Source organism: Mus pahari, chromosome 17, assembly GCF_900095145.1.
Source record: "Mus pahari chromosome 17, PAHARI_EIJ_v1.1, whole genome shotgun sequence".
In the NCBI taxonomy this organism is placed as follows: Eukaryota; Metazoa; Chordata; class Mammalia; order Rodentia; family Muridae; genus Mus; species Mus pahari.
Window position 1 is genome coordinate 64,915,114 of NC_034606.1, and position 25,188 is coordinate 64,940,301.

A 25,188-nucleotide genomic window follows, 5' to 3' on the forward strand; every position below is an offset into this window, starting at 1 on the left:
CTTAGCAAAATTGTGGCCACCATTCACTCAGCAAGTGGTGCAGACCAAGTGTGTTTTCTCAGAAAAGGGATCTAAGGAGGCAAGGTGGCTCAGGAATGAAGATGCTTGCTGCTGAGCCTGGCCTCAGCGTGCACCTTGGAACCCAAATAGTGGAAGAAGAGAATGAACTCCTGAGGTTACCCTCTGATCCCCACAAGCAAATGGCTATAGAAAGGGGGTGGGACTGGCTCTTGCAGAGGACCACGGCAGCTCGCAACCCCTGCACAGAGTATGTATACAGTGCACATGCATACATGTTGGCAAATACTCATATACACCAAAATAAATAAATGTTCAAAAAAGAGAAGGAAAATGGCTTTTCAAAAAAGTGGGGCATGATTCCGGCCTAAAACCCTGGGATCCAGAGGCAGGAGGGTCACAAGTTCCAGGCTAGTCTGGGGTACAACACTGTGAAACCCTTTTTGAGGGGTGGGACAGGAATTTACTATGCAGCAGTGTCTGTGCTCAAAACTGCAATCCTTCTGCCTCACCTCTTCTGCATGGAAGACAACTCTCGGAAAGCCTACTTTGTAATGTTACGGAGTGAAGGAAAAGAATGTATCTATTGCTTAAATAGCACTGCCAACTATGAATCTGTCAATAGCCTCAACCCAGGCAAACTTACAAACTTGTCCACTTGTAACAAGGAAAGATGCAGGATGCTCTTGTGTTCCCCTGGGCTGGGTAGAGTGGGGGAATCTATTGCAGGAGGCTGCTAAGTAGGGTCCCTATACACAGACACTCCTTAACACTTGAATCTGTAAAATACTTCAGAGGCCTAATGCCATGTCTCAAACATGGTATCTTCATTGGCTACCACACCGCAAGCCTGCATGTTCTCCACCTGTCCTTCACAGTAAGGTGGGCACACAATCATGTAGCAGGAACTCAGTACTAATTATTTAGCTGCATGGCCGCTGACTTTGGTGTACAGGATTGGAACATCCTTTCTTAATTAAACGTCACAGCGTTTAATCCCAGGGAACCGTGAACAGGAATAGTTTTCTCTATACACTGACAACACTTATGCTTGCAGGCTGTAACGTGTCCTCAAAATGTTCTTGTGTGTGAGGCCTGGTCCCAGTGTGCAAGCTTGAGTCGGGGGAGTCTCTGAAGAGGTGGAGTCTAGGGAGAGACGGTCAGGTCAAGGGGAGGGACTGGCCATTCTTATGGAACTATATTTTCATGAGGACAGGCTGTTATCAAGGACAGCCCCTCTAGGGAACTAAGGTAGGATAGTCATGGGTTTTAGGTCAGCTGTTGGAGAGGTTGGGGGTGGGGGACTATGAATGAATGAATGAATGAGTGGATGAATGAATGAGTGAATGAACAAATGATCTCCTGGCTCTTGGTCCCCTGGTATGTTCTATGTTCTCTTCCTCTGGCTACTGCCTCACTTGGTACCACCCACCATGGGGCGAGAGTCCCTCAGTAGAAGTGCTAGCCCCATGTCTTTGAACTATTCTGTGAGCTAGATACACTTCTTTTCTGATAAAGTACCCTGTTCTTGGGGATTTTAAGATTACTACTGCTCTATAATGCCACTACATACAGAAACCCAGACTTGTTACCATATAGTAGAAAACGATGTTTGTTACTGGTTCATTTGTTTTGGGTATTTTGCATGTGTGTGTGTGTGTGTGCATGCATGCGCATACACGTGTACTACCAGAGGGACTGGAGTTACTGGAGTTACTGCTGTGAGCTGCCCTGAGGGTGCTGGGAGTGGCCAGTGCTCTTACCCACTGAGTAACCCCTCTGGTCCCTTGGGCTCTGAGACCAAGATCTTGGCATGTGGCCCAAACTGGCCTTGAATGTGAGATCCTCCTGGCTCAGCCTCCAATCTTCTGAGTAACAAAGATCGCCATGCCAAAGCTAAATGTTTTGTGCTTTTGTTAAAGTTATACTTTTAACGACTTGTGCATATATGTGCAGGTGTACAGGAGCCACAGCATGCATAGAGGTCAGACATTTTGTGAGTTGCTTTTCTCCACCCTGTGGGTCTCTGGAATGGAATTCAGGTCATAAGGCCTGGTAGCAGGTGTCTCTAATTACCTCCTGAGCTATCTTGCCAGCACCATTAACATTTTTTGACTTGTTTTATTTTTTAATATGTATGTTTTGTCTGCATCTATGTTTGAGTACCACATACATGTCTGGTGCCTGAAGAGTTCATCAGATCCCAAGATTTTTACCTGGACACAAAGCCAAGGATGAGCCTGGTCTGATCCTCTTAGCTTTCTCTCCAGTGTTGGGGTTGCGGTACGCACCACAGGCCTCATTTTTTCCCCCTCTTTTTTTTTTTTCCCCTTCAGTGCTGGGTTGAATCAGGGGCTTTGTGAATGCTAGCCAAAGCTAATACTTGTTCTTAATGGCATAAAGCTTAACCAAGGCTCACTCTTTAGACGTCAACCTTCCAATGGATTTGGTATGTATTATATTTTCTGCTGACAGAGAGCGGTGTGGCCTCAGGGTGATACCTGTGAGTGTGTGGCAACTTATCTCTGTTCCTCCTAGCACCCAGAGAAAGCCCAGAGAGAGGAGCTACAGAAATCCTGGCGAGTTCCTGACCTCCCTCATCTGCCTCACCTCTGTATGAATCACAAAACAGGAAGCTTCTGTCTTCAGCCTTTCTTCTCCCACATAATCTCCCAGGGAAAGAAGTACTGGGGAACAGAAGTGGAGGGTCGGGTGGGTGTCCAAGAAATGGGTTCATCTGGGATTGCGATCAGTGTCCACCAAACCAAAACACAGGGACTTCGGTAACCGAAGCTCGTCTCCGCTGCTGCTGCCTCTGTCTCCGCTGCTGCTGTCTCTGTCTCCGCTGCTGCTGCCTCTGTCTCCGCTGCTGCTGCCTCTGTCTCCGCTGCTGCTGCCTCTGTCTCAGCTGCTGCTGCTTCTGTCTCTGTTAAGGTCAGGGCTGCAACCTAGGTTGTAAGGTGACTCTCCTAAGTCTCCAGTGGCCTTGTGGCCAAGCAGAACTGAGCACACTTTTAACCCTAGCACTGGAGGCTAAGGCAGGAGGATCTCTAAGTTTGAGGCTAGCCTGGTCTACATAACAAGTTCTAGGTAAGCCAGAGCTACACAGTAGCTCTTTTCTCTTTCTCTTTCTTTTTTCTTTTCTTTTCTTTTCTTTTCTTTTCTTTTCTTTTTCTTTTTCTTTTTCTCTTTCTTTCTTTCTTTCTTTCTTTCTTTCTTTCTTTCTTTCTTTCTTTCTTTCTTTCTTTCTTTCTTTCTTTCAAAGGCCTTGGGCTGGAGAGATGGCTCAGCAGTCAATAGCACTGACTGTTCTTCCAAAGGTCTGGAGTTCAATTCCCAGCAACTAAATGGTGGCTCACAACCATCAGTAATGAGATCTGATGCCCTCTTCTGGTATGTCTGAATGTACTCATAAATAAAATGAATCTTAAAAAAAAAATTAAAGGCCCCAAGGTGGAAGTGAAGAAGCTGTAAAGGGTGAATTTAGCAAAAGCCCTGGCAAGCTGGGCACTGGTGGCTCACACCTTTAAATCCAGCACTCAAGGCAGAGGCAGGGGGAATCTCTGAGTCTAAGGTCAGTCTGGTCTACAGAGTGAGTTCCAGGACAGCCAGGGCTATGCAGAGAAACCCTGTCCTAGAAAACAAAACAAAACAAAAATGTAATGTCTGACCTCTCTGCTTCTACATTTAATGCTGAAAGATGAATGTGACATTTAAAGTCACACACAGACTACGGGGTTTATAGACTCAGAACCTTTGAGAGCAAAAATGTAAAGAAGAATATGAAGGGCCCATGCCCGATAAGCCGTGTGCCCCCAGAGCACACATGGCAATGACAGTGGGCAGCTATGATTCAGTTCTAACCTGCTGTATTGTCTACTATACTGCCAGGTAGGAATGCGGGTCAAGTGCTGTAACTGATTCCCTAAGAAGACAGTTACAGTGTGAGTGTGTGCCTTTGTGTGTTCGGGAGTGCCCACGTGAGCATGCGTTTGCGTACATGAGTGTTGTGTTTGTGTGTGTGCATGCCTGTGCCCACAAGTCCGTGTTTGTATGAGTGTGCATGAGTGCGCATATGTGTGTGCACACACTTGTGTGTGTGTGGTGGGGCCCAGGCCCCAGGCCTTGCCAAAGGCAAGCAAGAGCCCTACAAATGAGCAGTGCCCCTAGACAAGAACTTTCAGCTATTAAGAATGAACTTTATTATAAAAAGGAGAATTATTTCTGGTTAGCAATTGGGATTAAAGCAAAAGCCAAAAAGCTCCGCTACCTGTACACACACGTTGTGTGGAGTGTCGGTGCTTAAAGTGAAACTGATGGTCTGTGTGCCCACTGAGTGCGCGCCTCAGACCTCTGGTAACGCACACCTTAAAATCCTTACATTCCTCAGGACACTCAGCAGTACACATATGGGCGGCCCTTTCAGATGGGGTTAGGACGGTGTGTGGAGTGTCAACGCGTAGAGTGGGAAGAAAGACAGGTGGACAGACACCAACAGAACAATGGCCACCGACACACTTGATGTAGAGACGAAGGGGGAAAGTTGGTAAAGTACCTGCTGTCCAGGAAGACCTGAGTTTGGGTCCCCAGCACTGTGTAAAATCTGGGCATAGCAGCTGATCTGTGACCCCAGTGCTGGGGCACGAGGCCAGGAGGATCCTTGAACTTACTGGCTGGCTAGCTCAGCCAACAATGAGCTCCATGTTCAGAGAGAGACTGGAGACACCTGATGCCACCCTGTGGCCCCCACAAGCAGAAGCATGCACTCACGCGCGCGCGCGCACACACACACACACACACACACACACACACACACGCACACGCACACACACACTCGCGCGCGCGCGCGCACACACACACACACACACACACACACGCACGCGCACGCACACGCGCACACGCACGCGCACGCACACTGGGGTAAAGCAGTGCTTTAAAAGTGTTATTTTGGTAAGCTCATCATCAGAAAGGCCCCTTCCTCATTTGTCACCCAGACAGAACAAAGACCTAATTCACCTGAACGGCATTTGTAAAAATCTATCAAGTTTTATAACCTTAAAATCTTACCCAAACTGGCACGTTTGGGTTCACATAAATACATATCAATACATTTAAACCCCGGAAGTGCAGACACAAGCCTGAGGGACTGCATAGCTGCCAAAGGCCCGCTGCCTCCGAAAGGTCTCTGACCCATACACAACTGTTAGCTTTTACCCTGAGTCCGTGAGGAGAACTTCACCTTTGTTCAATACCTTTGAACAAGCTCACCTCTGAACTAAGAGATTTGCTAACAGGCACTCGGCCCGAAAGGGCTTAGAGAAAGTGTCCTTAGTCTCCTGGGCTGTTAGTCATCTGGACACCACTGAGTCAGCATCCACGGTGTTCAGAAGGTAGAGTTCAGGCTGAGCGGTCAGTCCCAGGCGGTACTGAGGGAGGACAAAAGGCATAGGAAGAGAGTTAGTGTCACTCGCAAGGAATTACACCGTGAATTCACGCATTATTTTGGCCTCTTTTTCTCAGTACTTCTGACTTTTATTTCAGAATAGAAAACGGTGTATGTGAGGTTCTTACTCGTTTAAGATCATGGACACTTTTTAGATTTTTATTTTAGGTACATCAGTGTATGTAGTGTGCACACGTCTGCTGCCCACAGGGGTCGGAAGGTGGCACCGGATCCCCTGGGACTGGACCTAGAGAGGGTCAGCCACACAGCAGCCAAGCAACCGTGAGGCAGAGAGAGCGCTCTGAGCGAGAGAGGCTGCAGCCTGGAGTGCAGCCTGGAAAGCGAGCTTAGAACACAGGCGGGGGTGAAAACCTCCTGCGCATGTGCTTCGTGGCTGCCAGAGACGGAGCTGAGTTAAGGACGGTGCTAAATGCATTCTGACTGTCTCATGAGAGTGAAGCTGGGCTGGGACTTTAGGATAGATAATATGACCAAACACCCGGAACGCTTTTGTGTCCTCGCACAGTGTACTGGAAATGAGGTTTCAAATGCTCTAAACCCTGAGTCTGGTAATTCTGGTCCTATTATCCTTTGAGAAAAGCCCTTTCCTGAGTAGTTAGGGGAATGAAAAGTGTCCAGAGAAGCAGTGAGCTGTGATCCCAGCGTCTGCCAGGATGAGAAGCAACAACCTGCAGGTCCCAGCGTCTGCCAGGCTGAGAAGCAGTGAGCTATGATCCCAGCATCTGCCAGGCTGAGAAACAACGACCTGTAGGTCCCAGTGTCTGCCAGGCTGAGAAGCAGTGACCTGTGGGTCCCAGTGTTTGCAGGCTGGATCAGGAACCACACCTGTCTTCACGTCCTATACCTTTTTGCTTCTTAAAGCAGGAATCGTGACATTTAGGCCCGCCTCAAAGGTATTACGGAGCTGAGTATGGACTTGATTTACCACAGCCCCCACCTCCCAGGTGCTGGGATTATAGATATTTATAATCACGCCCCACCCTCAGCAGTTTTAAAAAGATATTTCCAGACCCCTTCCCTGTGAATCTAATGCAGATGGTTTGCAGGGATCTGTGGAAAACATGCTGTTTGTTTGTTTGTTTGTTTTTAAGTTAGGGCCTCACTAAACAACCTTGGCTATCCTGGAACTTGTTATATAAATCAAGCTGGCCTCGAGATAAGAGATTTGCCCACCTCTGCCTCCCAAGTACTGGGACGAATTGCTCTGCCGTACTTAACTGTCCAGCAATACACTTTGGAACAATGACTGGCTTTCATGTCAGTCAGAGTATTAGTGGTACCATTGCCCTTGGCACCGACAGTCTGTGTGTTAATGTGGAGTGCAGACTATAGATCTGTATGAAGGGACTAGAGCCATATACTGTATCGGGAAAGACTGGAGGAGAGGGGCGCGGTTCAGGGCCTAGTGTTAGTCCTCCCAATGTGTCCTTTGGGTTTTATATTCAGAACTGAGGATCAAACCTAGGGCTAGGCAAGTGCTCTACCACTGAGCTAAACCCCAATCCTTTGTGTAGGGTTTCATTCTGGAGTTTTGGCTGGTCTGGAACTTGCAGTGATCCCCCTGCCTCACAAGTGCTAGGATTACAGTCACACACCACCACACAAACTCAGTGTCTACTTTCTGAACCTCGTCTTGTGTGCAGAATGGAAATGAGTTCCATCTGGAGATGCCAGGCACACTGTGATTATAACTCACCAAGTCGTCAGGAAGTTTATCCTGAGCACGTTACACATGGCCTGTGTCATCACACAGGAATGCTGTGTGAAGATGCACAGACCACATGGTGCCCTGGATGAAAACATTCCCAGCCAGTGTGCTAGGGAGACACTGACACCCACTTGCAGGTCTGACATCCAGACCTGAGGAAATGGTACGCACTACCAGACTCGTGGGTAAGTCACGGAAATAGGTCCCAAGTGAGCAGAGCACGTGGACTTCCTTGGTCCATGGCATTTAGAGCATTACTGCTTAGGTAACATGGAGAATTTCATTGCCTAGTTCTGAGACATTGAGAGATGTGGCTAGGTATAGGTTAACACACTCTTGTGGTGCACGGAGGTGATAAACAAGTGTATCTATTACTGTTCTTATCTACAGAGAGCCCTCTCTGTTGTTTAAGCCTGACACGAGTACCCAGAGTTACTGCCAAGTGCTAGGACAGTGCAGCCCACTGTGACCTTGACCTGGCTGTGCAGCCCTGGTTGGCCTTCTGTCTGCCATTGTCTTGCCATGCCTCTTAAGTGCTGAGGTTACAAGTGTGTGTCACTGCACCTGATTAAAATATTTTGATGTCTTGGTGCTCCTGAGAAAGTTTGGGAGTCTCACCATAGCTTAAAGGACGTGTTGTATATTACACAAGTTGGTTTGGAGTCTATGTTTGAAGGGCATGTTGTATTATATTACACAGATGGTTTGGAGTCTCAACACTGGCTTAAACTACTCAGGTTCTACTGACAACATGACTCAGATACGCTTTCAGGCTGCTCAGTCGCCTCTTACTATAGAGGGTGAATGCCTTGTTCCGAGAACTTTAAGGTGGGTGGTGATTGAGCATGTCTTTAACCCCAGTACATGAGAGGGAGAGGCAGGATCTGAGTTTGGGGCCAACTTGGTCTACAGAGTGAGTTCCAGGATAACCAAGACTACACAGAGAAACCTTATCTTGAAAAACCAGAGAGGGGCGGGGGGGGAGAGAGAGAGAGAGAGAGAGAGAGAGAGAGAGAGAGAGAGAGAGAGAGACTGAGACTGCGTGCCTGAAGCAGGAGTTATGTGAGTAGCTGTGAACCACCTGATATAGATGCTGGGAACTGAACTTGGGACCTCTGTTAGAGCAGTTAAGTGCTCTTAACTACTGAGCCATCTCTGCAGCCCACTGTCCCAAGGACTTTCAACAGCTTTGCCACTTGCACACACGCGTGAGGTAACACGAAAGGCTAATGTAAGGTTCTTGGAATTGCTCTGCATTCTAAATTAGTTCTGAACTTAAACCAAATCATTTCACCTCCTTTACAAATGGCATCGGGGCCAGTGTCTGCATTTACATTGGGTGAGCCAAAATGTGCATCTGGTTTTAAACTAAGTGACTCCGGTTTCTCTTTTTAAATGTTTATTACTGTCAACGAATCCTTCCTGGACTGAGACAAGACTACAGAGAGGCGAGTACTTCGCTTAGAGGAAGGTAGGACAGATTGCATCTTGCAAAATAATAGTTATGGCCTTAGCCACAACAAAAGTATTTAATTTTTGGATAAATTAAGTGGGTAAATTAAATTTTCATTTAGACAGAAAAAAATTATATGATTTGTTGTGTAAATGTGTGGGGCGAGTATGCATATACCAAGGAGCACCTGTGGAGGGCAGAAACAGCCATCATGAGCAGTTTCCCCCTTCCCACCACGTGGGCTCTAAGCATGAAGCCAGGTGTGAGGCTTGGTGGCGGTGGCACATTTGAAGCTATCTCGGCCCCTCTTGGTGTCTACAGCTAATCCAGACCTTCCAGAGCAATGAATCCATTTCCTTCTCTGTCCCTTAGGGACACAAGCACCAATGCTTGGGACTCAAAGTGTGTCAGTCCTGATGGCAACTGGCAGGTCTTTATTTCAGTTGTTAAGGCCCCATCATAAAGTGTTTTCGGTGTTAAAAACCAAACAGGAAAGAAAACCAAACAGGAAAGAGGGAAGTTCTGGTTTAATCACAGCAAGTTCACAAGCTGTAAAAAGTTCACTAAAGCCTCCTTGAGGCCACTTGCTGGACCTGGCAGGATCTCACAGGACAAGCTTCCGCTACTCCCCAGCCATCAGCTCCCAGTGCACGGAGGAGACAACTATTGCAGGTCACGTAAGAACAAGCACCAGGGGGCTGGTGAGATGGCTCAACGGGTAAGAGCACTGGCTGCTCTTCTGAAGGTCCTGAGTTCAAATCCCAGCAACCACATGGTGGCTCACAACCACCCATAATGAGACCTGATGCCTTCTTCTGGCGCATCTGAACACAGCTACAGTGTACTTATGTATAGTAATAAATCAATCTTAAAAAAAAAAAAAAAAAAAAGAACAAGCACCAATTCAGAGAATGCACAAAGATGGCTCACAGATATAATGCCAGAACCACAGTGGCGTGGGGGGCGTGAAATGGTTACAGGTTACTGTACAGTTGAAGTACCGTTTTCAGTGACAATCAAATTAATAGGGAACATTTTTAATCTTTTGACACTGTAAATATTGTAGTTGTAAAATCAGAAGAGACCGTATCACACAACGAAACCTTCTATCATTGTAAACAAGTATAACACAACAGAATTCTGGGGCAGGAAGTGAGATGTGCAGCGGAGCCTTGCCTAGCACACACAAGGCAGACCCCTGGGCGTGATCCCTAGCAGCTTCGGGCTGGACTGTAAGTATGGCGAATCTGGGATACAGCTGCCCCACCCCATCCCTGTACAAATGCAGACTAGAGCATCTAAGCAAGGAATTCTGCTGCCATCAATCTGGCCCTCAAGCACTGCAGGGAGATGGTTGCAAAAGCTCAGCTTCCAGCCTGATCAGTTTCGGGAACAGTGGTGGTGGGGGCAGGTGTGAGGAGGACCCTGTAGTGCAGGGGCTCCCCACCTTCCAGATGCTGCCACCCCTTTAAGCCAGCTCCTCATGCTGGGGTCACACCCAATAATAATGTTTTTTTGCTACTTTGTAACTAATCTTGCTACTGTTAAAAATCACGATGTAAATGTCTTTGGATGTAGGGTTGCAGATGGGTGACAACCACAGGCTGGGAATGCTGCTGTGAGAGACCCGTGACCTGGTTTTGTTGGATTAGCTGTGGGTGAGTGAAACACAGCGACTGATCTTGTATGCCTCATAAAGAGCCTATGCAGGCTGAGCTTCTGTGTAGACATGCTAGCAGGAACGCTACAGCGGCACAGACAGCAAAGGCCATCTGTCGGCCAGTTCGCCACAGGGAAAGCGTCAGAGAGGATATCCTCCGAAGCTGCTCTTGCTCCTGCTGCCTCCAAGACAATGATCACACACTCCTGTATCACTCCTCTCCAGCAGACAGACAGGATTTGATGTGACAGAAACACGTCTCCCCGTGACAGACAGGTCAGAAGTAGCTGAACTGAGGGCAGCAGTTCGGTGCTGAAGATTCCAGAGCTTCACAGTCTGGTCTCACCAGGCTTTCTCTCCGAGGATGCAGCCTAGGCCCACCTTGCAGGCAAGAGGACTTCACACCAGTGACACCTCCTGACTTTGCAAGGTTTGGGTCCAGAGCCCCTGAGACTGCCTTCTGAGTTATCTTGGGTATGGAATAGCGGCGTCGGAGACATGACTTGGTGAAGGGTACTTTCCGGAGTAATGCGGTTAGCTCTGTGACTCGTTCTGAGTCCAGAGCCTCATGAGAGTCAGTCCACGAGTGCTACAGTCTTCTGCAGGCAGCACTCTCTCAGAAGACAAAGATTCAGGGGCTGTGTGTACTCAAGATTAAACACTATCGGGAATGCTTGATATTAACAGGAAAGTACTAACCTCAGGGCTAAAGATGGAGCTCTCCCTGTTAAGCTCCACTCTGTAAGGAAAGCCTGCACTGCGGGTGAGCCGTCATCTGTCCACGCCCACACTTATGCCCTACCTTTTTTCCTTTCCACTGAGAAATTCCAAAGTAGAAATAAAAGAAAAAAAAAATCCTGAACTAGCAGGGCAGTGGTGGCTTCTGCCTGTAATCCTAGCACTCAGGAGGCAGAGGCAGGAGGATCTCTGTGAGTTCGAAGCCAGCCTGGTCTACAGAGTGAGTTCTAGGACAGCCATGAAGAAACTCTTGAAAAACAAACAAAATGCACCAAACAAACAAAAACCCTGAATTCAAAGGTAGCTGTCTAATTCTATAATTCAAACGGGTGGTGACAGTCTGGTTGGGTTTCTTTTGGCTAAAAACAAGCTTCTGTCCTTGGGCAGCTATTTAGAAACTTAGTGTTTACAACTCAAGGGTCACCTTTTCAAGGTGCTGCCTAATGCTCAGGGTAAGACACCTCCCGACCCCCGCCAAAACTCATCACCTTACGCACACATGAGAGCCAGGCATGGCAGCCGTGCCTGGAGTCCCAGCACTCAGGAGCGTGAGTCAGAGGATTGCTGTAGGGCTGAGGGCAGCCTAAGCTACAGTGAGTTTTAGGCAATCTAGTATTTAACAGCAAGATGCTATTTCACAAAAACAAAAGGAAACAAAGACCTTCACACACACACACACATCGGTGTTTCCCAACTAACAGTTGAGTCCTAAATGCAGCCTGTGCAACAGCACATACTTATGGCTATGTTCACACAGTAAACCATAGAAACACACTGGCTCTGATGGCTCCCTGCAAAGACAGACAGACGGATCCAGTGTTTACTTAGCATTGCCACCGCTGGTGTCTTCGCTCAGCAGGGCTTTAGAGATGCTTACCGAGCGTCCACAGTCCAGGAAAGACAGACCCAGTGCAATCAAACACTGCCAACCCTGGAAAACAAAGCACAGTTGTCACTCGCCCAACAGCAAGGCTCGTCCAGTGCTACGCAGAGGCCTAGCTGCTTCCTGCCTGCCCCAAACACCCAGCTGTGTCCATGTCTTTCCTCCAAGGGCTGTCTGTCCTAGTCACGGCATCCTGTGGCTGCAGAGAACGGCTGCAGACTAGCAGCAGGCAGCTGCCCGGTGAGGCTCTTGGCTTTGAGCTAAGCAGCAAGATCTAGACTTGGCCCTGTCTCCAAAACTGCGGCTTAACCAACCTCACTCATCTTAGGGTCCCAACTCAGTGCCCTCGCATCCAATTTTTGTGAAGGAAAAGTTGGCCAAATTCCTAAGAGAATGGGTTTTTTTTTAGAAGATTTATTTATTTACTATATATACGGTATCCTGCTTACATGTGTGCCTACACACCAGAAGAGGGCACCAGATCCCACTGCAGATGGTTGTGAGCCACCAAGTGGTTGCTGGGAATTGAACTCAGGACCTCTGGAAGAGCAACCAGCGGTCTTAACCTCTGAGCCATCTCTCCTGCCAAGGACACATACAGTTATTGGGATTCCAAGGTCTTATGGTAAGCAGTGTATCGTGGCGTGCCCGACGTACAGGAAAGGAAGATACACTGATCCAGGGCACAAATTAAAGTATACACTGAAGGAGTCTTCTCAATCAGATCCTCATCTGCGGGGGATATCACATGTGTGGAGTGACGTGCTTGAGAGAGAACGACTCTAGCCTCCCTATTTAATATTCTCCACAGCAGAAATGGCAGAACTTCTGCTGTTTCTTATCCCTGACCTTAGTATTTTTCAGAAACCTTTGTACCAAACAGATAACTGAATCTGTTCTCACTGCTGCAGCTTTTTCACTTGTGGAGTTGTGGGGAGGACTGGGAAGAACACATCTGTACTTGCCGTCTGTATGTGCACATGTGTCTTATGCATGTTTCCGGCTGTCACAGGGGCTCTTACTGAATCTGGAGCTGGGTTGGCAGGCCTCAGCCACTTTCCCATTGCTGCCTCCCCTTCTCCAAGGCTGGGGTCACAGGCGCGCACAACCATTGCAGTGTTTTTGTGTGGGTCCTGGGATCTGAACTCACGTGCTTACACTTGCTGTGCAACTCTAAGCCGTTTCTCAAACACATCCTAACATTCTCTTTAGATATCAAATACTGGACCCTTATTTAAAATAAAAAACAGAAATAGAAAAATACTAGGCATTAAAGACTAAAAGAGGAGCCGGGTGTGGTAGTGCACACAGCTTTAACCCCAGCATTCGGGAGGCAAAAGCAGGTAGATCTCTGAGTTCAAGGCCAGCCTGTCTATAGGAGGACTTCCAAGACTCCCAGGGACACACAGAGAAGCCTTGTCTCAAAAAATCAAGGGGAAAAAAAAGAAAGAGAAGAAAAACAAAAGTAGACCCAGGCGTGGTATCTCAGGTCTTTAATCCCAGCACTCAGGGGACAAAGGCAGGGGCAGCTCTGTGAGTCTGAGGCCAGCCTGGTCTACAAATCATCTAGTTCCAGGACAGCCAGGGCTAGAGAGTAACCCTGTCTTGAGAAACACCACTCCTCCCACACCCCCACCACACACACACACACACACACACACACACACAAAACAAAACAAAACAAAACAAACAAACAAAAAAACCTAAAATATATTTGATGATTCAAATTAAGAATATCTGGTTGCGAATAGAGTGTGGTATTGGAATGGTTACCCGGTGTAATAGTTTGTACATCCTTGGGCCAGAGAGTGGCACTATTAGGTGTGGCCTTGTTGGAGGAAGTGTGTCACTGGGGGCATGGGCTTTAATACCCTAGTCCTAGCTGCCTGGAAGTCAGTCTTCCTCTAGCAGCCTTCAGATGAAGTTGTAGAACTCTCAGCTCTTCCTGCACCATGCCTGCCTGGATGCTGCTCTGCTCCCACCTTGAGGATAACAGACTGAACCTCTGAACCTGTAAGCAGCCCAGTTAAATATTGTCCTTATAAGACTTGCCTTGGTCACGTGTCTGTTCACTGCAGTAAAACCCTAACTAAGACACTGGCATTGTATAAGCCTTATGTTTAATCTCCAGTACCAATAACAACAAAAACTAACTGAAATTTCAGAAACCATTGATTTGACAAGCTGTCTCCGTAAAGTGCTGAGTACTTTGAGGACCATTTGTTTCTGAAGGACAGTCAGTCCCACTTGGACCGTCCCAGACGCCATAGGTGCCCCAGCTCCCTTCACACTGGACTTACCAAGTAGAACACAAAGGTCAAATAGGCCACGCTAACCACTGCAGCCACCACATACAGTGCCACATGCCCTAGCTCCTGGACATAAACCACTACAAAGTACATGTTGATGGAGCAGACGATAAGGACCAGGATGCCACCTGCAATCCTCCAGCCTCTGCAAAACAAAGAGCGCAGTCAGAGCCTGAAGTCCAGCTCACGCCCACAGAGCCGCGTCCCAGGACTGAGGGAATGTACAGAGGCCAAAATTATCGATGAAGCAGAGGGAAGGGGTCAGAGTAAACAGAAACTGTAGTCTTTAGCTACCTATCGCTGTGTGCACCGTGCGGGCACACGTCTGCCGCAGCGCACACGTGCGGCCAGTTCTCTCCTTCCCCACTTACGCAGCTCAGGCTGCTGCGCTTGTGCTGCAAGCATGCTTATCCTCTGAGCCTTTTCTGTGGTATGGGAACCTAGCATTTAAGACCCTAGACATCAGCAGTCAGAAACGCACCAAGCCATTCATGTATGCTGGAACGCGTCCAGGGATGGAGTCGTGTGAGGAGAGCTCTGAGAGAAGTGACAACAGGCCAAGGACACAAGAATCTGTGGCCGGGTCTCCAAGACCCAGGATGGTTCGTGTGAACGAACACTGACCACGGTTTTGTGTTCCTCCCTGGTGTAGTGGGTGGAGTGAGTTTCCTTCAGATCGCTCACTACTGCCTGCTGTCGTTCACTCATTAAATGCTTACATTCCCCTTCATACTGCTCTAAGGCATTTGCCACCTGTGATGGCCCTTGACTGTGTACAGCTTGAAGCCGTGAGAACTTTGCTCTGTAATCCTCAGAACCTAAACTGTCTGCGGCTCTGAATAAAAGCTTTGCCTCATTTACTGGCCCTGCTCTGAAGATCCCACCTCCTCTAATGTGGTGAAAATTACAGACCTCTGAAACCTGGCCGATCACATGGACATCTGTACGGATTAGTAGAGGCTTTAACTGCCATCTTGTCACATACAAGAACCACTTGGGAACACCAGGCCGGCTTGTGGCAAATCTGTAGGGCCTGATGTGAGAATGACCAGTCCTCTCTGGCAGGCACCACTGCCTAGCTAGAGCATGCTTAACACAAGACAGAGCAAGCTAGCTCAGAGCAAACACACAAGGGCAGGCGCATTCATTCCCTTTGCTCTTAACAGAGGATGTCATGTGACTAGCTGTCTGAGTCTGCTTTGGCATCTCCCAGAAGGACAGGCAGTAGTAGTTTGGAACCAAACAAACCTTCCCTGTGCTGCTTGTTGGCAGAGTGTCTGCTGCAGCAGCAGACATGGAATGAGAATACAGCCTGTAGCTGCCTGTATTACAAATGCTAATAATTAATGCTACAAATAGCCCACAGATCACTTCAAGGTGCACACTGTAATAGTGTGCCTTTCTTGGATAATTTAACATAGAATTCAAATGTCAGCAGTTGAAGCTGGAGGGCTAAGGGCTGAAGGAAGTGTGTCCTCTTTTCCTGAAACTCATACTTGCTGTTTTCTTTCTAAGCCACAGAGAAGCAGCTAGTGATCGCTCCTGGAAGCACATAGCTCTTTAGGACATATTCCCACTGCCTACTGGGTAAAATCCCTCCCATGGCCTTCTGGGGACGGCAAGTGTACTCACATTCCATTGGAAAACTCACTCATCACTGGCCGCAGGCTTGTGAACGTGAGGATGGGTATGAGAGCAAAGGGGAGCTGGAAAACAGAATCACAGGGATTGCACGGCATGTTAGTTTCCTCTCTGAAGCTGTGGTAAGACACTATGATGAAATGCAACCTGGGGACATAGTGTTGGGAGAGGGGTTACCTGGCTTACACCTCTGGGTCACAGGATACCACTGACAAGTTGGGGCAAGGCCTGAGCAGAACTTTGGAGGAGTGCTGCTTATTGGCACTGGCCTGGTTCTGGCTCGCCATCCCCCTCCACATCCATCATGGAAGCTTCTTCACTTGACATCCCTGCTTCCCAGAGTACGTGAATACCACAGACACCGCATGGGTCACAGAAAGGAATCACGAGCCCTATCTTGCCTACGCCACAGGTCACAGTTATTCCGATCACCTTGCCTTGGCCAAACATTATTTTTAATTCAGCACTAATCATGATCTTAAGTGCCTTTGTTTAAACAAAAAACAACACACTGGGGACTAGAGACAGCTCAGTGCTTAAGAACCCTTGCTTGGCTGTTCTTGCAGAGGACCCAGGTTCAGTTCCCAGCATCCACACAGCAGCTCACAACTGTCTATAACTCCAGTTCCAGGGGATCTGATGCCCTCTTCTGAACTCTTTTGGCTCTAGGCGCATACACACACACACACACAAAGGTAAAACACTGATAAACATATGTAGGAGTGGTTCTGATGCGAAGGTCCTGTTACCTATTGGTTCTTGATCTATCAGTAAAGAAGCCATGGGCCAATTGCTGGGCTGATGAACAGGCCAGACTTCTGAGTCTCCAGAGGCAAGAGATATGTCATGCTTTTTGGAGAAAAGCCAAGAAGCCATGTGATTCTTGGGCAGAGTAGCCACAGGCCACTTCTACAGGCAGGTGGTTGGGATGTTGAGCTGAAACTAAATGTAACTGAGCAGCTTAAGTTGACGGCAGGTGGAGAGGTGTGGAGCTAAGAGCACTGAGAAGGGCAGGCTTCTCCAGATGGGAGATGAATAACACCAGCAACTGTGCCAAAAAGGCAAGTTGAAATTGAGCAATGTGTGTGGTTTTTTCTGTGGATCCAATATTCTCTGTGTGGGGGTTGGTAGCGAGGTCCCAACCGGAGCTTAGGTGGGGTAGCAAAGCTACACGCATCACACATGATGAGAATAAATAAATAACATATTGGATGTGATTGTCTTGTAAGCTCCACAGGCTTTAGCAGTGTTCTTAGAACTCAGTCAATGATTTACCCTGCTGCATTAATGAGCTACAAGGCTCATTAATCAGTGGACTTTTAAGTGTCATTAATTTACTTATCTGTGTGCGTGAGGGGGAGATGGGCAGAGACTGAGTGAGGAGATAGGCAGACAGAAGACATGGATGCATGGATGGATGGATGGGTGGGTATGCCCATGCCATGGCTGAATGCGGAAGTCAGAGGACAACCCTGTGAGCCACTCTACCACCTCTACATGGGCTCACATCCAGGTCAAGCTTGGACAACCACACAGGTAGCACTTTATCCCCTGAGCCGTCTTGGTGTCTCACTTTGTGATGTGCATGTTAAGCATAGCTCATCATCTGCACTAATGAACCTCCATGCCCCTCCCTTCCCCTCGGCCACCCCTAGGACCCAGGCTCCAGCGTGAGGCTTGGCACTTACCCAAGGGTGAGTCAATGCTGACTAAATCCAGCACGGGCTTCCCCAGTTCCCTGCTCACCTGTAAGCTCTGCAGAACATTCAGGAAATCATTCATCCCCGTTAGATGCTCCACATCTTGGAAGACGGCAACAAGCAGGGTGGGGATGATGGCGATCGACCGGGTCAGGATCACTCGGGCAAAGCGCGACCATTTTAGGTTCAGGAATCCCTGGATGGAAGCATGGAAGCTGGTGACCGTATGTGACAGGAGCGAGAGCTGTCTGGGCAAGTCAGGAACCCTCAGAAGCATGGGGGGTTAAGCACTCCAAGCTGTGCGAGCTCCCTCTATTTCACCCCGGCACACACCTCCATGACAAACTGGCCAGAATAGGTTCCGGTCATGGTGGAGCTCTGACCGGCAGCCAGGATACCCACTGCCCAGATGTAGAGAGCTGCAGGCCCGAAGTAACATCCAAGCACAACACCCTGGGAGAGGGAGAGACAGGCTCGTCAGTGACCTGCTTAGGTAACACCTAGCCCTCGGCAGCACCTCCCTCTGCTGGAACACCAACACACCTGGAATCATGCCGGGCACTGCACGGAAGGGACGCTGACTGATCTGACCTGGGGGCTTCCAACCTCACTCTGCTGGTGCCCTGCATCCCTCAGCCCAGCTCTCCCTCCTCTCTGTGCTCCAGGGCCTTCATCTCTAACCTCTACCTCACACTCAGGAGGCAGAGCCCACACTTCCCAAACAAGCTCCTTGATGCTCCTTTCTGGGAAATGGAGGGAGGCCCACAGACAGACAGTGCAGTGCACTCTCTTCCTGTGGTCACGGGCGGATCACTGGGGCCAGCAGAGCTAGTGATCCAACTTCACTAAGCTCCTCCTCTGCCATTCCAATCAACACCTGCACAACTTCATTGTCCTCGGAGTTTAGGAGTCCCCGATGTGCAGCCTTTCAGCCCACTTCTACCAGCTACCACCCCCACCCCGCCCTATGTGTTCCTGGCATATGGGCCCCCCAAATAAAAGATACTCAGGAGCTATGCTCAGATCTGAAATGAACTCCAAGGCCAGAGATTATGCTAGCATCTCCCCCAAAGTAGAGGGCGCAAACAGCATGCTATAGCACGCTTACCCCTTTGTAGATGTCCACAGCCAGAGTAGAGTTGTCATTGGGAAAGAGGTCAGAATGGGGGCTGCTGTTATTTTTGCAGACTTCAACCTAAAACCCGAAGCAGTTTAAGAACAATTTATATTTCAGAAATAAGAACCAGATAAGAGCTCCCTTATCTGTCCCGTGAGACAAGCTGGAGGACATGCCCCAGGAGGGCCACGACAAGTCGGCGCACTGCTGCCTGCAACCCTTCCCCAGGCTTTAATATCCCAAAGCATCAAAAGGTTTACTGAGCGTGTACACGGCACTACACAAACATTGGCGCATGGTAAGTTAAACAAGAGGAGCGAGAGCTCTAGGAGGGCTTCCGTGGCAGCACTCAGAGGCTGAGACAGAAGAACCTCAGGGCTGAGGCCAGACTGGGCTGTACAGGGAGAACCTACATAAAAAAAAACGAAAAGAAATTCCCGGTATCCTGGCGCACACCTTTAATCCCAGTACTTGGGAGGCAGAGGCAGGTGGATTTCTGTGAATTCCAGATCAGCCTGGTCTACAGAGTGAGTTACAAGTCTCCAGCCAGGGCTCCACAGTGAGACCTTTTACAAAAATCAAAACTCAAATCAAAACAAAAAAGAGAAGACAAAGCAGAAGGCTCCAAATGTAAGAGACATCAGGGGTCAAAGGTCTTGTAAAATAAAGAGCGGTAGGTAAGACGAGGTAGGAATCTGGGCAAGACTGAGGTGGAATGCCAGCTTAGCACCGTACATGCGTGCACAGGGTCCTGGGTTCAACCCCAAACAAAAAACTCAAAGAAAAACCAAACTAACAAAATACGTAGGCAGCAGGAATTAAGAGGACACAGAGTCTTGTCCTGATAGCCTGTGCTTCTGTTTGGGGGACTCCCTGTAACCTGGCCTCAGCTCAACCATCAGGAGGAGCAGATGGGCTGGCAGAAGTTAACAGGAAGGAACAGAAACGCCAGGATAAGAGCAGGAGGCAAGTGTGAGTCCAAGGCCAGCTCCTCCCAGCCCCTAACAGGTGTCCACAGACTGGCTGACTGTGACAATGAGTGGGTAACACCTAGGCTTCAGACAGATTCCCTTGGGTTCCAAGTCATTCCTCTTGTCTGTCCCACCCCAGCAGGCAGTTCACCCTGGCACTCACCTCCCCCACCCACGACCTTGGCACTCACCACCCACGACTCTGTACTCACCTCCCACCCATGACCCTGGCACTCATACCCAGGACCTTGCACTCACCACCTGCTGGTTGGTTTTCTCAAAAAATGCTTCAGCAAAGACGGACACGACAAAGACGTTGATGATGAAGGAAACAAAGAGCGCGATGCAGGACTCGATGAAGAAGTACTTATTGGCTTCCCGCACTTCCTGCTTATTGGCCCGGTTTACCTGTCTAGACTAGAGAGAGAACAGTGGTGGTCATTTCCACCAGATGCACAGTCTCTAACAACTCAGAAGTCTGCAGTCAGCTGAAAGACAAACAACTGACGAGACGAAAAAGGAGGCCTCAGCTCCCTGAGCCATGAGGGCTCCTCGACCTTTGACAACATTGCACAACCCCCAAATGGGGGAGCCAGTGACCATGTGACTCCTGAGCTCCCACAGACTAACCTCCAAGTCTCTGAACTACCTCAGCAAAGGACGCCTGATTTGCTGGGAAAGCCCTCTTTTCCTCCCCACCTCGAGACTTCCAGGCCTTTCCTGAAGAACACTAGCCCAGCATTCTGTGGGTAACATCTCCTAGTCAACCTGGTGATAAACACTGGCCAGCCGGCCTGAAAAAGACTGCTCCTTCAGAGCTCTAACAGTAGATGCCGAGGGGCGCGGCTCACCTTGACTAGGGCAGAATGCAGGTACATGTTGTGCGGCATGATCACAGCTCCCACGATGCCCACCGCCTGCTCCACCTGAGGGGTGCGGCACCCTGGACAGGACGGCACGAACATGCCCCTGAGTACTTGGCTCTGGCTGGGCTTCACTGTAATGTACTACACAGCAACACAATACCATTAGCCTTCACTGCAGCACGAGGTAGGAGAACAGCCCTAGGCAGACGCTGGCAGCCTTTCCTCCCCCAATGCTCTGTAGCAACTGCCCGGAATATGGAGAACGTGGAGTCAGCAAGTGCTCGACATAATGCGCACGGCCCTGAGTCAGACCTCAGCATCATCAACGAAATGGAAGGAAGGGCGGATGTGGTCTGAGTATAAACGGCCTGTCCCAGGCTCATAACCGGACTCGGGCCCTATCTGGTTTTACTATCTGGAGAGGTGGTGGGAACACCGGCAGGTGTAGCCTACCTGGATGTGGGTCAATGGGGGCAAGCCATGCCCTGCTTCCTGTCTGCACTGAGGTAAAGAGTGAGTCTCCCACACACATCTGCCCAAGGAACTACAGGCCAGACCAAGCCCTCTGAAACCCTAGCTAAACAGACCTCCCTCCTCCTGTTATTTTCCACAGTTTATTTGGTTACAATTACACAAAGAAAACTAATATGGGGCTCAGAGGACCCAGGACTGTATATTCTGAATGTTACATCACACTGTAAAAAGTACAACGCAGATATGCAGAGACCACAGTATTCTGAGCTAAGAACTGGGGAAGGTCTGGCTGCTGTATCTGCATCACTGTAGCTGCCGACAGGCCCGACAACAACAGTCCAGTTCTTGACCCCACGCTGCTCCCCACGCTGCTCTTCATCTGCTCATCTGGAAGCCAGCGATGCTGCCTGCCTCGAGTGTGTGGGAGCGGGTCCTCCCTGAGCATACGGGTGTGCGGGAGGTGGGGGGGGGGTCATCCCTGAGCACTGCTCTCTCCAACTTCCTCTCAGGTCAGGATTTCTCTTAAAGACAAGCTAGAATTCTCTTGGGACAATCTGGGGAAACTGACTCACAGACCAGTTATCTTTTAAATGTCTAAGCAGGCCCTTATGTAAAAACCAGTTTATAACAACTGGACATTAAAAAGTGCAAATAATGATATTGATCCCTGGGGATGGGTAAGGAACAAGGCAGGAAAATCATCAGTCACCTATAACTCATCAACAGTTTCTTGTCTTACTCTGTGCCCTGGCTACCCTGGTACTCTCCAGGTGGATCAAGCCGGCCTGACACTTCCAGAGACTAGGGTGCCCATCTCCCAGTAAAGGTGTGCACCGCCTTGTCCAGCTCACCATCACTGTTTTAATACAGGAAAGTCAGGCTGTGATTAATTTTGGCCATGGTAAGCACAGAGTGTCTTTGAGCTGGCAGTCAGCAATGACTCCATGGCCTCCTCGCTACCCACTCCAAAGCTGTTCTGTGTCAGGGCAGCTAACCTGGGACCAAAAATGGTCCTGAAAGGTCCTGTGGAGTCTAGTCATTTTTGATGCCCCCAAAAGTCTCCTCAGGCCTCCTGCACATGAACCCTTGCCATGGGCTATACCCCTGCCAGAGCAGCCCAGAAGTATCTGGCTTTTTGCTGATTCAATACAATTAAACTATTCTGCCATTACTGCTTTTATAATAAAAGATTACAAGTGAGACAAATGAAACTTTGTTTTAAACAGTTGACCAACAGCCTGCAACACTTGCCTCATATCCAAACGTGAGGGCCATGATCGTGATGAGAAAGCCAAAAAACGCTTCCAGCTTCCGCAAGCCTGAGGGGGAAGCGCAGAAGTGAGCACGGAGGACAGCCGTCCCCACAGCCCTGTGCCCGAAGCTGCTGGCTGGGAGTCACCCACCTGCTCCAGGCCTTACCATATTTGTCCAAAAAGAGAAATACAAAAGTATCTGCGATGGTTATGAGGACTCCGCCCCACAGGGGAACCCTAGATTAGAGACAAGAGGAGAGATTAAAAACCCAATGAAGATTTCTTCACATCCTGTCCAACACCAAACACTGGGGAAAGCTAGGTCCTGAGGAGGAGCAACAGTGGCAGAGACACAGCAGCTGAAGCCCATCCACTGGAACTCCCTCCCCCACCGCCCCCCCCCCCCGAGAGCTCTCTGTGTCAGACGTGTGGGACACAGCTGAAAAGCATGCATCATATGCAGAAGGACCTCACTGTGCAGTGGAATAAGCAGCCTTGCAAATAATTAACTGTGCCACAAAATGCTGCTCACAGCCGGGCGTGGTGGTTCACACCTTTGATTCCAGCACTCGGGAGGCAGAGGCAGGCGGATTTCTGAGTTCGAGGCCAGCCTGGTCTACAGAGTGAGTTCCAGGACAGCCAGGGCTACACAGAAACCCTGTCTCTAAAAACCAAGACACAAGGCCAGCCTGGTCTACAGAGTGAGTTCCAGGACAGCCAGGGCTACACAGAGAAACCCTGTCTCGAAAAAACAAAACAAAAAAAACAAAAACCAAAACAAACAAACAAAAACCCCAAAATGCTGCTCACTTCATTTAAATGGAAGTGCATACAACCCATCCTGGGACTAGAAGATGCATGCTACATCTGCTGAGAGATAAGGCGGCTCCAGACTACTTGAATCTTGAACACCTAAAACGAGCTGGCTTTTCATTTCCACTCTGGATTTGGAACCAAGCTTAGGACTGACAATGTTCTAGAAGGAAGTCCCGCCCCCACCTTCCTGCAGACAGGAGATTGATGGCAATGGCTGAGCCAATGACTTCCTGCATGTCAGAACCGATGATTGCCAACTCCACCATCAGCCACAGGATGATCCGTGGGACCTACAAAAAAAAGAGTGGTTCTGATAATTCATTTTACGAACTTTCTTTGTTCAGAATTCAGATTTTTGTCACAAACCCACAGCCATCCATAGCCCTCAGACTGGAAAACTCCCAGAACTCAGCCCTACACAGCCACAGAGTAGAAAAGGACTTCCTGTGGGAGACTGTGAAGCAGGGTCAGGGGGCCGACCCAGCTCTTCAGAAGAGCGGGATTTCTATTCGTTATTTCCCACTTACCCTCTTGCCTAAAAACAATCTAAAAAGCTACAGAGGAAAATAAATATACAAATATGCTCAAAATGGGAGTTAAGAGAACAGGAAATGAGAAATTAAAACCTCTAACTCGCCCATAACTACGATTACAAAACAAACACGGGACAGACTTTATCATCTTGAATTTAATAATAATATACAAAAAGTGAAAAGGTATATGCAGAAGTATTGAAGGTAAGATGGCTCAGTGGTTAAAAGCACATACTGCTCTTGCAGAAGACGAAAGATTAAACGCCAGCTCCCAGCACCCGTGTTTGGCAGCTCACAATTCCTTCACGGGTCCAGCCTCCACCCACCCCACCTCCAGCCTTTGAACCTCACAGCCACACTCATGTGCACATTCCAAAATACATTCATACATACAATCTTAAAAAATAAAAATCTCTGTTTAAAAGTGCTCAAAGTAAATGTTCAGAATAGACAGAAAACAGAAAACAAGGAAACAAGATCTGGACCAGCAGATGAGTAGAAAGGCAAACTGAGTTAGTGCTGGCTTAGTGGCACTCGAAAGCCTGCTGATACCCAAAGGGTGACACATGCCTACAACACCAGCACTCAGGATCCAGCAGGATGATCAAGAGTTCAAGAACATCCTAAGCTACAGAGATGGAGAGTGACAGACAGTCAGACAGACACACACACACAGAGACAGACTTACTGACTGATGACTGACCGACCAACCTACCAGCCTAGGAGAATCGAGAAGAAAATACACAACACAAAACCATCATGCTCGCAGTCAGAAACGACTTCAGCATTCAGGGCACACTCAAGGGAGGCCACTTCCCATCTAAGATAAACTTAAAAACGGTCTCAGCCACAGGCCTGACTGCAGTCTGCAGCACCGCCCGCCCCCAGGGTCTTCCAATCGCAGCCATCCACATAGCTGGTGGTAAAACAGGGCAGAGCAAACTGTTAATACTCAGCAAACCCAAAGCTCTTACAACATATACTTTATTAAAACATATTTCTCAAAAACAAGAGTGACTGGTAGATGCTTTCTCATGCAGACTTTACTAAGGAAACTGGTGTGTGCCTCCAACTCTAGGAGGCAGGCATTAGGTGTGTTCTAGGCCATCCTGGCTAAGCACAGGGTTCAACGGCAGCCTGGTCTACATGAGTCTGTCTCAAAACAACAACAAAAAATCGAGTCCCACGTTAGATTGTGAGGTAGAGACATGGGTTGACAGTGAGAGAGGGGGTAGGATTCCTTCAGTACTTCTAGTTTCAGGGACACTGACGCCAAGTCCTCCACAGCTCGGTGCAGATTGGGGCCAGCACATGATGCCAGACACACAGATTTCTCTAAGGTAGTGGACAGTCAGGACAACATGCTGCTCACCTTGGGATACTGACGGTGACATACTTCAGCAAGATGTAAGCCGGTGACCACTCCAAGTCTCGCTGCAAGGCGCTGGAGCAGCAGCCCCACAATGGTGGCCAAGAGGAGCACCCAGAGCAACTGAGAAGACACAGCCAACACTCATTAGGAAGCTGAGGGGAAACACACCCAATGCCCAGCCAGGTCAGGAACATGGACCCGAGCTCTGCATC

General features: G+C 48.8%; 1 protein-coding gene across 3 annotated transcripts in view; it reads right to left on the bottom strand.

The window, feature by feature from the left end:
- Nucleotides 1-4,883: 4,883 nt before the first annotated feature.
- Slc11a2 (solute carrier family 11 member 2) overlaps nucleotides 4,884-25,188 on the bottom strand; it is a 36,095-nt gene continuing 15,790 nt past the window's right edge. For 2 of the 3 annotated variants that reach the window (XM_021216237.2, XM_029548093.1), the window contains exons 5-17: nucleotides 24,977-25,096; nucleotides 23,255-23,361; nucleotides 22,422-22,492; nucleotides 22,254-22,321; nucleotides 20,514-20,669; nucleotides 19,921-20,079; nucleotides 18,683-18,769; nucleotides 17,908-18,027; nucleotides 17,621-17,770; nucleotides 15,866-15,939; nucleotides 14,225-14,378; nucleotides 11,919-11,972; nucleotides 4,886-5,444 (exon numbers count right to left, since the gene is read on the bottom strand). In XM_021216237.2, the coding sequence (XP_021071896.1) occupies nucleotides 5,367-5,444; nucleotides 11,919-11,972; nucleotides 14,225-14,378; nucleotides 15,866-15,939; nucleotides 17,621-17,770; nucleotides 17,908-18,027; nucleotides 18,683-18,769; nucleotides 19,921-20,079; nucleotides 20,514-20,669; nucleotides 22,254-22,321; nucleotides 22,422-22,492; nucleotides 23,255-23,361; nucleotides 24,977-25,096 (1,398 nt within the window). In that variant the 3' untranslated portion in view covers nucleotides 4,886-5,366. Of the gene's footprint in view, nucleotides 5,445-11,918; nucleotides 11,973-14,224; nucleotides 14,379-15,865; nucleotides 15,940-17,620; nucleotides 17,771-17,907; nucleotides 18,028-18,682; nucleotides 18,770-19,920; nucleotides 20,080-20,513; nucleotides 20,670-22,253; nucleotides 22,322-22,421; nucleotides 22,493-23,254; nucleotides 23,362-24,976; nucleotides 25,097-25,188 lie in introns of all 3 variants that reach the window. The other variant, XM_029548094.1, reaches the window with a different exon arrangement.